The sequence below is a fragment of the Chrysochloris asiatica genome, unplaced genomic scaffold, assembly GCF_000296735.1.
Source record: "Chrysochloris asiatica unplaced genomic scaffold, ChrAsi1.0 scaffold00042, whole genome shotgun sequence".
Taxonomy (NCBI): domain Eukaryota; kingdom Metazoa; phylum Chordata; class Mammalia; order Afrosoricida; family Chrysochloridae; genus Chrysochloris; species Chrysochloris asiatica.
In genome coordinates this window covers 5,606,314-5,618,515 of record NW_006408560.1, presented here as the reverse complement: position 1 = coordinate 5,618,515, position 12,202 = coordinate 5,606,314, and the positions used below count along the sequence as shown (strand labels likewise).

General features: G+C 45.1%; 1 protein-coding gene across 1 annotated transcript in view; it reads left to right on the top strand.

The window, feature by feature from the left end:
* The window catches only part of ANKRD35 (ankyrin repeat domain 35), a 20,291-nt gene extending 9,531 nt beyond the window's left edge, over positions 1 to 10,760 (top strand). The window contains exons 5-13 of the mRNA XM_006861326.1: positions 1,186 to 1,243; positions 1,434 to 1,504; positions 1,804 to 1,910; positions 3,038 to 3,222; positions 4,093 to 4,130; positions 4,301 to 6,310; positions 9,438 to 9,527; positions 9,743 to 9,808; positions 10,698 to 10,760. Of these exons, the coding sequence (XP_006861388.1) occupies positions 1,186 to 1,243; positions 1,434 to 1,504; positions 1,804 to 1,910; positions 3,038 to 3,222; positions 4,093 to 4,130; positions 4,301 to 6,310; positions 9,438 to 9,527; positions 9,743 to 9,808; positions 10,698 to 10,760 (2,688 nt within the window). The remainder of the gene's footprint in view (positions 1 to 1,185; positions 1,244 to 1,433; positions 1,505 to 1,803; positions 1,911 to 3,037; positions 3,223 to 4,092; positions 4,131 to 4,300; positions 6,311 to 9,437; positions 9,528 to 9,742; positions 9,809 to 10,697) is intronic.
* Positions 10,761 to 12,202: the final 1,442 nt, after the last annotated feature.

The following is a 12,202-nucleotide window of genomic DNA, read 5'->3' as shown; positions in this document are numbered from 1 at the left end:
GCTCTGTACCAGTAAAGATTTACAGCCTCGGAAACCCTGTACAGGGTCACTATGAGTCAGAACCGACTCCACGGCACATAACAACAACAACAACCCTGTGCTAAGCTATTGCCAAGAACTGCTTCTGTGATGATGCACAGGTGGAAGGAGAGCTGTTGTTATTGTTAGTGGTCTAGTCTAGTCTGACTCATGGTAGCCCCATAGGGTTTCCCAGGCTATGACCTTTTGGAAGAAGATCACTAGGCCTGCCATTTGCACTGCCAAACTTTCAGCTAATAATCAAGCCCCTAACTGTTTGCACCACCCAGACCAAACCCAACCCACTGCTGTTGAGTCCACTCTGACTCATAACAACCTTGCAGGACAGAGTAGAACTGCTCTCTCTGTAGGGTTTCCAAGACTGTGAATCTTTATGGAAGCAGAGTGCCTCATCTTTCTCCTTTGAAGTGGGTGGTAGGTTCAAACAGCTGACCTTTCGGTTAGCAGCCCAACACTTAGCCCACTGCATCACCAGGGTTCTTTCAAATGAAACTAAAGTCCTACAGTCTGCTTTTGAAGAGTTTATTATTTAGCAGCACAGAGGATAAACATACATGTGCATTACACACAAACATGTGGGTAACTTATAACTAAACTCTCAAAAGTAAGAAGGTATAGACTAATACGATAATCACTGGAGAGTGAACCACAAGTTTGGTGGTTCGAGCCCACCAGTTACTCTGCGGGAGAAAGATGGAGCTATTGCTTCCACAAAGATTGATAGCCTCAGAAACTCTATGAGTCACTGTGAGTCGGAACTGACTTGTTCACACTTAACAGCAACAACAACAGCTCTAATAGGTCATTGGTCAACTGACTATCCTTTTGTTCTTCCCAGCCCTTTCCAAGTTTCCCAATTATGATCTTAAAGTATTAGCCATGGACTCAGGTGTCATTTGACCTAATGTATTTATTTACTTATAGTCTGATTTTTCTTAGGCCCTAGGTTTAGGACTGTGCCTAAACTTTAGGACTACCCATAAGCTGCAAGCAGTGGACTAGAATTGTCTCAGAGTTGGCTTTCCCAAGCGTCATGGTCCTCCTACCTCTTCCCACATTACATGGAAGTTGATGACTCAACAGGGGGTGTGGGATGGGAATGTTAGCACCAAGCTCCATGCTGCTTCCTTTTGTGACTGTTTGCAGCATGGTGCCAATGAAGATGCCGTGGATGCAGAAAACCGTAGTCCATTGCACTGGGCAGGTGTGTACCAGGGGACTGGCTGGAACAGGATTGCAGAGGAGGCTGTAAGGTGGGAAGTAGGAGGGGATAATGATATTTGGTGGGAAAGGCAGGCCAGAGTTGACTGCTGTCAGAGGGGATGCTGGTTCATGGTCTGAGCAGGTGGTCTTCCTGCTTCTACCTTAACCTATTCATCCCTCAACCTTTCCAGCCTCCTCTGGCTGTGCCTCAAGCGTGCTCCTGTTGTGTGACCATGAAGCCTTCCTGGATGTTCTGGATAATGTGAGTGCTAGATAGGTAGTTGGGTTGTGCTGCTGATCTCTCTGGGTTGATTGGCCAAATTCTGTGACCAGGGGCTAGATACAATCCTCCTCCTCTTCTTTCCCCAACTTCTCCTCTTCTTTCTCATAGAGGGGCTGCTAGGTCTTTTCTTCTGGAGGATTTCTACCCTCTGAAAGGGAGTATGTAGTCACAGGATTTGGCCTTTTTTCTGGAGAGGTGTGGGGAAAGGGGAATTGGTAGGATTATATCACTCTGGCTCTCCCTTGCTTCTCATAAGCCCCTTCCCACACTCTGTACAGGATGGTCGGACACCACTGATGATTGCATCGCTGGGTGGTCATGCAGCTATTTGCTCCCAACTGCTGCAGAGAGGTGCCCGAGTTAATGTCACAGACAAGGATGACAAGTGAGCCCTCCCCATCTTCTCATTCCAATTTCCAGGTCTTGAGCAATTTAGACTAAGAGCAATGGGAAAAATGTGTATGTGTGTACAGACACATTTCAGAGACATAGCAGGTTCCAGACCACTGCAATACAGTGAATAATATCTCAATAAAGCAAGTCACACGAATTGTTCGCTTTCCCAGTGCATATACAAATGATGTTTATACTACAGAGTAACATATTAAGTATACAATAACATTATGAAGAAGTTTGAAATACTTCGAGAGTGACCAGAATATGACACAGAGACACAAAGTGACCATATGCTGTTAAAAAATGGTACTGCTCAACATAGGCTTGCCACAAGCCCTCTATTTGTTAAAAAAAAAAAAAGACAACTTCTGCAAAGCACAATAAAGTGCTATAACACAAAGTCTATCTATATTAAGGAATAAGTAGTTTCATCTCTGAGTTTTGGGGGCCTCCTTCCTTCCTACTAGTTAGTGATTTACAAGAGCTCTGCCTACTGCTTTGCTGTTTTATTCTTGGGGAGTTTTCCATATAACTTTTCAGTTTATACTTTTCAGTTTCGCTGTCATCACCATCTCCTAGCATACATAGTCTCAGAAATAAAATGGATCTCTTTGGACCCATTGGCTTTACTGGTTTTCAAATAAACAATGGAATCATTTTTTCTAACAATAAAATAAATGCAGAACTTCAAACTCACAACCATCAAGTCAATTCTGTATGGTGTGACACAGTAGAACTGCTCCATAGAGTTTCTGAGGCTGTTAGTTTTTACAAAAGCAGACTGCCTCATTTTTCTCCTGCAGAGGTTGGTGGAGTCAAACCACCAACCTTTCAGATAGCAGCCTGATGCTTAACCCGCAGTGCCACCAGGGATTCTTCAATATATAAAGCAGAGAAAAATGGAAGCTTTCCAGTTGGCCCCTGGCTTTTAGACTGCTGGGGCTCCAAGGAATATTTTTTGAATGTTTTGTCATCTAATACTTTGTCATTGGCTGATGATGTTGGTCTGTTGTTTTCCTGATTTCACTAAATAAGAACTGAACCTGTGAATAGAATTTCTGGAACAAAGATTCCTGAGTTGCATAGGGGAAATCTCACATTTGTCCTAACTCACAGATCCGCTCTGATCCTGGCCTGTGAGAGAGGCAGTGCTGAAGTGGCTGAGCTTCTCCTGAGCCATGGAGCGGATGCAGGGCCAGTGGACAGAATGGGGAACGATGCTTTGCATTATGCTCTGCGCACACAGGACAAGGCACTATGGAGGCTGCTACGACAGGCCATGAAGAGGCGGCGGCGGGGAGGTATAGCCAATTCCCTGTTGTAACTTCAGGTTTCTCTTCCATAGTCTTACACTCAAAGAAGTTTCTTAGAATCCCATTTGTTTCATGGACATATTCTAGATGAAAAATAATTGTCACCTTATTTGAGAATTTACTTATTTATTGCTACTGTTATGAGATGATTCCGAATTCCCAAAGGCAATGTCACAAAATTCCTTAATGCAACCTTGTCTCTCACTGAGGACAACTCTGTCTGGCTGGTGTTATTGCTAGCATTTATTGTAATTTTTTTTTTTAAATCTACTTGTGTGATTTGCTGGTCAATATTTCTCTCCTTTGCTAGACTGGAAACCTCGCAGATCATAAGCCATTTCTGTTTGGTTTACCATTGAAATCCCAATGCCTATAGCAGTAGTTAAGTGCCGTCAAATCATTTCTGACTCATAGCAACCCTGCATAGGTTTTCTGAGGAGCAGCTGGTGGGTTTGAACCGTGGACCTTGTGGTTCACAGTCCAGTGCTTCTCCTACAGCACTACACCACGAGTCCCCTATAGCAGTAATTGGCACATAATAGGTGCCCAATAAATGAGAAAGATGAGGCTTTCTGCTCCCATGAAGATGTAAAAAGCCTTGGAAATCCTATACATGGTCACTATGAGTTGGAACTGACTTAGTGGCACTTAACAACAACAATAAATTAAATGAGTGAGTGAAAAAGAAAAAGAAATCTCTGGGATAGAAAATCAGAGTTTCTGGACAATTACAGGTACCAAGAAGTCATGTGTATCGATGAGTATTATATGGAGAAATTCTAAATTCAGAGTGTAGATTAGAAGCACACAACACAGGACCTGTCTCCTCTCTCATTTTCCCTGTGTCTCTTCTTACAGGTCAGGGACTAGTTCAACACCCAGATCTTGCATCCCAGGTAAAACCCCAAGCCCTTCCACCTTTTGCTTCTGACCCACCCCAGGCTATACAACTAGGACATCTCCCAGGCATTGGACCTTGGGGCAGCAAGACAGGGGAAGAGAAGAAAGGTCCTTCTAGGTTATGCTAACTGCATGACTACACCTCATTGTTCTCTTCTGTACCTAGGCCTCGTCATCTGAGCCTCAGGTGGGCTCTCCACCTAAGAGCTCATGGAGAGCAGAGCCCGAAGAAGAGCAGGAGGAAGAGGAGGATGAAGATCTGAGTTCAGAGGAGTGGAAGTGGAAGTTTGAAGAGGAGCAGAGGAAAGTTTCTCAGTTGAAACAAGAGCTAGTGCAAAAGACAGAAGAGTGTAAGAGTCAAGCTGCAGCCTACTTGGACCTGGAGAACCAGATTCGAGAGCAAGTGCAGGAGTTGGGGCTTTTCCTATCTCAAGAGCCTGGAGCTTCAGAAAGGCAAGGTTATAGTCTCCGATCTGGTGGGGATGGCATGGAGCAGGGTTGTCCACTAGACTTGCTGGCTGAGCGCATACAAGAGCTAAAGAAGCAACACCAGGTAGCCGCAGCAAATCCAACATTAACTCCCAAGAAGACCCAAGATTCACCCTCAAGAGAAATCCAGTATGAAGCCCATGGAAGGTCTCAACTAGAAGAAGAGGGGCTACCACAAAGCCCAAGGTTTGAGACTGCTGGGAAGGCTATGGGACAGCAAGTATCCACCAGTGGGGGTGAGACCCTTGATCCCAATCATATTGACCAACTGTGTGCTGACCAGAAGGAAAGGCCTCAGACCCCAGGGGCTGAACCAGCAGGCACAGAGGCTGAACCAGTGGGCCCAGCAGCCATGAACCAGCTCCTGTTACAACTAAGGGAGGAGCTGGCTGCTGTATGGCGAGAAAAGGATGCAGCCCGGGGAGCTTTGTCAAGACCAGTCCTGGAGGGGGCCTTGGGGACTCCCCAGGCTGAGGCTGTTGCAGCTGCCTGGGAGAAGATGGAAGCCAGGTTGGAGCAGGTGCTGGTGAGGTTGGATAGAGCAAAGGCAGGACTACAGGTGAAGCCTGAGAGCCCTGTCCAGGAACCCAGAGAGGAAACCCCAAAGGCAACCCCAGGGACCATCACCAAAGAGGATGAAGGGAAGGAGAAAAAAGGCCCTGGGACCCGAGGAGAGCCATTAGGAGCACCTGGAGGGGAGCAGGCCCCAGGAGGAGGCCTGCCAAAGGTACAGCTGGAGAAAGAGGTGTCAGCCCTGAAGCTGAGCAACAGTAACTTACTAGAGGAGTTGGGGGAGCTGGGACGGGAGCGACAGCGGTTACAGGGTGAGCTACAGTCCTTGAGTCAGCGGCTACATCGGGAGTTTGTGCCCAAGCCAGAGGCACAGGTCCAGCTACAGCAGTTGCGACGAAGTGTGGGGCTGCTGACAGATGAACTGGCCATGGAGAAGGAGGCCACAGAGAAGTTGCGGAAGCGTCTAGCGTCCCAAAGCAGTGGTCTCAGAGGGTTGTGGGATTGCCTGCCCCCAGACATCGTAGGCAAGGGCAGCGCCCGGAGGAGCATCGCAGCCGAGCCCCTGGAGGATCTGCAGGCCTGCATCAGCACCCTGGTGGAAAGGCACCGGGAGGCCCAGCAGATGCTGGCTCGGCTGGAGGAGGAAAAACAGCAGCTGCGGGGAACCCCGGCCCAGTGTGGGGGACTAGAGATCTCCTCAGTGGTCCCAGCATCCCCTCAAGTGGCTGCTCTGGAGCAAGATCTGGGCAAGCTGGAGGTAGAGCTGCGGGCCGTTCAGGCCACGATGAGTGGGAAGAGCCAGGAGATCGGCAAGCTGAAGAAACTGCTCTACCAGGCCACCGAGGAAGTGACCGAGCTTAGGGCTCGGGAGGCTGCCAGCCTGCGGCAGCACGAGAAAACTCGGGGATCCCTGGTAGCCCAGGCTCAGGCTTGGGGCCAGGAGCTGAAGGCCCTGCTAGAAAAATATAACACAGCCTGTCGGGAAATGGCTCGGCTCCGGGAGGCGGTGGCGGAGGAGCGCCGCCGGAGCGGGGACCTGGCTGTGCGGGTCACAGAACAGGAGCGCCAGGCTGGCGAGATGCGCAGGCGCTCAGAGCAGTTCGAGAAGTCGGCAGAGCAGCTCAAGCAGAAGATGGAGCATCTCATTGAGGCTTGCAGGAGCAAGGAAGCCAAGGTGAGCAGACAAGGCCGCTGGGAAAGTACTGGGGAAGGGTTCTGTGTTTCTGAATCCACCTGTGGATTAGATGCATACCCCCCACACTGGCTGCCAATCATTTGCAGAGACATCACTGTGTTCTCCTGGGCCTGAGCGTTTTGAAGTTGAGACTGGAGGTGAAGTAGGGCATAAATAAAAGAGAGAAAGGGCTAAGTACTAAATTTTGGGACTTAGGACTCAGAAGCAGTGTGGTCAGAGGTACCAGAAGTGGAGTATTATGGTTTATAAGTATATTTACTTCACTAGAGTCCTGGTGTGGCACTGTGGGATAAAGCACTGGACCAAAAGGTCAGTTTAAACCACAAGGTCTGTATTTCAAACTCACCAACCACTCCTTGGAAACCCTATAAATAGTCGCTATGAGTCGGAATCGACTCTTCGGTAATTAACAACAAAGAGCCCTGGTGTGATGCTGTAGGATAAGCACTGGACTACTAACCACAAGGTTGGCAGTTCAAATCCATCAACTGTTCCTCAGAAGCCCTATACAGAGTCACTATGGGTTGAAAGTGACTCACCAGCTTTAACAACTTAACAGCGTATTCTCCAGGGAGTACTGTGGCTCTGTAGGATAAGCAATGGACTGCAAACCACAAGGTCAGTGGTTGGAGCCCACCAACGCTACTTGGGAGAAAGATAAGGCTTTCTGCTTTTGCAAATATTTACAGCTTCCTTATACAAGATAGTTATGAGTTGGAACTGACTCACTGCACTTAACAAACAACAGTGTATTCTTCCAAGGAGCTCTGGTGGTGTTGTAGAATAAGCACTGGACTGCTAACTCCAAGGTCTGCAGTTCAAACCCATCAGCTACTCCTTGGGAGAAAATTGAGACTTTCTGCTTCTGGTAAAGATTTACAGCCTAGTAAACCTATAGGGTCACTATGAGTCGGTATCAACTCGATGGCACCTAACAACAACAACAAACGTAGACTGCAAGGTTGGTTTGAACCACAGGTCGACAGTTCAAACTTACCAGCCGCTTCTTGGAAACCCTATACAGGGTCACACTATGAGTCAGAACTGACTCCACAACACTTAACAATAAGCCCTATCATTCCAAATGGACTGGATGGTGGTGGGGTTTTTTAAAATGTATTTTCCTGGGAAGAGATATAGTAGTATGGTGAGTGACGAGGTGTTGCTGAGTTTCTGAGGAGGTATCTAAGGGAATGATGGGTCAAAAAAGTAGATTAGACTACTGTGGTCCTCTCCATTTCTCCCACTTAAATCAAGGTGAGTTCTACGTATCAACAAAAGATTGCTGTTAGCAAATACTTCTGTATATGGTATCTACTATAATATTGTTGTTAAGTGTCGTCGAGTTGGTTCTGACTCATAACAACCCTGTATAGGGTTTCTGAGGAGCAGCTGGTGGGTCTGAACTGCTGACCTTATGGTTTGCAGTCCAGTGCTTATCCTACAGCACCACACCAGGAGGCCATCCACTGTAATGTTATTGTTGTTAAGTGCCAACAAGTTGGTTCCAACTCATAGCAACCCTGTATAGCATTTCCAAGGAGTGGCTGGTGAGTTTGAACCACCGACCTTGTGATTCAAACCAACCTTGTGGTCTAGCGTTTATCCATATCAGGATTCCATCTACTGTAATAAGATACCTGAATTCACCCAATGGATGCTCTAAAAAGTGAATGTGAATCTATTTACAGCACTTCTCCTGTGAAATATGGTATATGAATTCCAAATAATCAGCTTAAAAATTAATTTAGTAATTTGAGAACTACCTGTGAAATGAATGAATTCAGAATGTGTATACATGATTAAGTTTAGACTGATTTAAAAATATAAGAAGTATAAGTTTTGTGTAGTCTGTTGTTGTCCTTTATTTGGTTCCAACTCATAGCAACCCTGTATAAGGTTTCCAAGGAGGGGCTGGTGGGTTTGAACCACCAATTTTGCCTTTATCAGTCTAGTACTTATCTTACAGAGCCATACCAGGACTGCTGCTGCTGTATGCAGACAGATTGGTTTCAACTCACAGCAACCCTGTAGTGTTTTCAAGACTAAATCTTTATAGGAGCAGAATGCCTCATCTTTCTCCCAGGGAGAAACTAGTGGATTTGAACTGCTGACCTTGCAGTTAGCAGCCCTATTCCCTAACAGGTCCCTTATACCAGGAAGAGAGTGAATAACAAAGAAGGAATGTTATACTGAATAGGAATTAGTGTCTGGGGGTACTAATTACAGAAAGGAAGAATTTTGTGCTAAAGGGAGTTGAAGGAGAAGATGAAAGTAGATGTATGGTCAAAAGAAAATATATAGTGTAGTGGTTAGTAATGTGGTCTCTGGACTCAGAATTTCAGTTTCAGACATTTACTGATTGTCTAATCTTGGGCAGGTTATTTAACACCTCTAAAGCTCAGTTTTCTCATCTTGAAAATGGGAGTGATAGTAGGGGTTGTTATGAAGATTAGGAACTTTGGTAGCACAGTGTTTAAGTGCTTTGTAGGTAACTGTAAAGCTCAGCAGTTCAGCTGCTCTGAGGAGGGAAAGCTATGACAGTCTTCTTCTATAAGGATTTACAGCCTTAGGAACCCTATTGCGGGCAGTTCTACTCTGTCCTATAGGGGTGTTATAAGTTGGAATCAACTGGATGGCAGTGGGTTTGTTTTCGGGGTGAATATTAAATTAAGAAATTCTGTTTTAAATATTCAGAATTTGACTCACCATAATAAAAAGTAGTTTTTATTATCATTCCTACTACCCACTATTGCTATTGCTGCTGGTTACCATTAGTTGCATTTGTGCCTGTCTCACAAACCCCATGGGCTCATCATCCTAACTCAGAAGTAAGTTAGGATCTAGCCAAAGTTAACAACATAGACCCTGGATCAAAGAGATCTTGGCGCAAAGCATAATTTCATCACTTATTAGCTGTATGCTTTTGATTTAGGCGCCTTGTCTACAAAATGGATTTGATTAAACAACTCAGAGAGTTGTTTTGAGTCTTTGAAATAATAATGCATACAAAAGTATCAAAGCAAGTTGACTGTGACCCTGGGTGTACGTACGATTTGGGATGGGGGGGCGTGTCTCATTGTTTTCTGTCTCCTTTTGGCCTCAGATCAAGGAATTATTGAAGAAACTAGAGCAGCTTTCAGAGGAGGTTCTGGCAGTTCGTGGAGAAAATGCTCGCCTTGCCCTACAGCTACAGGTATGTTTTAGCCTTCAAGGAAACAGGAGTTGCTAGAGAAAAGGTGGATGATGGTGGTGATGTGTATGTGGAAGAGATTCTGGGAATTACAGGGCCCAGTGGGCCAAGCTGTACCAGGTCACCTTACTGTTTCTCCTTATTGTTCTTATGCTTATGGGATCTGGATGAGTGTGGGAAAGGTGACTCTATGACCTTCCATTGATGCTCATTTCCAGGATTCTCAGAAGAACCATGAAGAGGTCATCTCTACCTATAGGAGTCATCTGCTGAATGCTGCTCGGGTGAGCATGGTGGAGTTTCGGGGGAGGCAGAGACAGAGCATTTGCCTGAAGGTATTATATGTCTCTGGTAGCATAGTGGTTACAAGTCAGGCTGCTAACTTCAAGGTCAGCTTGTTTGAAACTACCAGCGGTTCCGCGGGAGAAAGATGAGGCTTTCTGCTCCCGTAAGGACTTATAGCTTCGGAAACTCTGTACAGGGCTGCTTTGAGTCAGAACAAACTCCACGGCATTTAACTATTGTATTTGGATCCAGTGTCTTATCTGGACACACTGGCCATTCCTCCGGGAGCTGGATTTTAGATGTGCCAGTGTTAGGTGGTTGGATCTCAAGAGAGGTTATGCATGAATGCATTGGAAGAAAAGTGTTTGCCCTCCTTTTTTTTTTTTTTTTTTTTTTAAATAAAGCCTTTTTTCCTGGGCCAACTTATCCCTCACCAAGGAAGAAGAAGTGAATCGCTTCCTCATTGATTACGAATAATAATAATCAAAAAGAATCCAACACCTGTTCTGTACCAGGTGCTTTGCTTTTTATTACAATTGTAACCCTCCCAGGAATCTGAAGAAAGACATTATCTTTTTAAAAAAAGATAAGGAAACCACCGAGGGGGAAAGATGAGACTTTCTGCTCCTGCAAAAAAATGGAAAGCCTCAGAAACTATACAGAATCGTTCTGAGTCAAAAACCAACTCGTGACACTTAACAACAACAAAACTACCATGAAGAAGTGAAGTACTATAAGTGATTGTTGTTGCTAAGTGCTATGGACTCAGAGAGACTCTGTAGTGAGGGCATATGTAAATAGCATCTTTCACACTGCAGAACTTTCCCTTGGCTGAATCCCCATTTTCTGTTTTTCATTTCCGTATACTTCTTTCTTGCCACTTAACAGGGCTACATGGAACAGGATGTGTACAATGTCCTTCTGCGAATCCTCAGCATGCAGGAAGAGTAAGGTAGTCTGGGTTCTGCGGGATACAGGACTTCTCTGTTGTGAATTGTGGGTTAAATGTGATGGGGAGGAAGCTTAAGAGAAACGACTTGGGAAATACGGCTTGGGAGGAAGTTGGAGTCTCCTTTTACTCCTATGGGTGGCTGACACTGGGGAGTACTGTGAGGCATAGAGCATTTGAGGTGAGGTTGAAGACATAATATAGAGAATCACTGGGTGGAATTAGGGATCAGTGAGCAGGTGGACTGAAGAGGCCTTCACTCATGGGATTGAAACTGAGCGCTGTTGGGTGACTTCTAAGGCTTAGGGAATCAAGATGCCAGTGAAAGATAAATGATGGCGAGATAGTAGTGCACAAGTGTTCCCGCTGGTGGGATTCTACAAATTCCAGAATATACTTCCACACTATTCATTCAAACAGCAGTCATCCCTCATTCTTTCCACCCCTATGCAGGTGGCTGTCTTCTCCAGAGCAGCTAGGTGAGATCCCTTTTTACATCTTGGCATAGGTGGGAGGAAACAGGATATGGGACTATGTCCATTTCACCCTTGAATTTCTTCTTCCAGGGAACAAGAGCACCCTTGATTGCCAGACTCCATCAGGCTATGGTGGGTGGTGGGTTGGTCACTGAGGGTGGTGTGAATGAGGCTTCATCTGACTTTAAGGAGCCCAGACCTGGGAACTTGGACTTGGAATTGAAATGGATGAACTAGAGGAGATGAAGATAGAAGATCTTTGGAAAATAAAGGAGGCAAGATGGTGCTGAGTGTCTTTGTTTTGTTTTATCTCGAAAATTACTAATGGTTCTATAAATTAGCAACTTTCAAATTTTGTTTATGAACTGTAGTTAAAAAAACCCAAACCTAACATTTTACATCATGTACGTACATATCTGATTCCTCATGTGGTGTTGTAGGATAAGCACTGGACCACAAGTTGGGTTTGAACCATGAGGTCAGGGGTTCAAACTCATCAGCTGCTCCTTGGAAACCCTATACAGGGTTTCTATGAGTTCAACCGGACTCAACAGCACTTAACAACAAATGTACATATCTGAAATTATACTTAACCTTATTGTTTCTGTCCTAATCTTTTCTTTCTTTTTTTTAAAGAAGATGCTTATCATGATCCAATCACTAATGGATGAAGAATCACAGTTTGAAAAACACAGCCTTCAGTGAAAATGGGAATGGAAACATTTCTTTTTTTCATGTCTTTTTCTTACAGACACAACTCCAATCTTATTTCTCTATCTTGGGACTCCCGAATCTATGACCTTTTTTGAGAAGGAGAAATTGAAAGACCTGGATTTTCTTCAAGATATACAATCTAAAGTATTATTTCATATGTCAGATCATATGTGGAGATTTGAGGGTTTATTTTGTGGGGATGAAAAGCCTGGTTCTTGGGGAACAGATGCAAGGGCACTCAAAGTTGGTTTCTT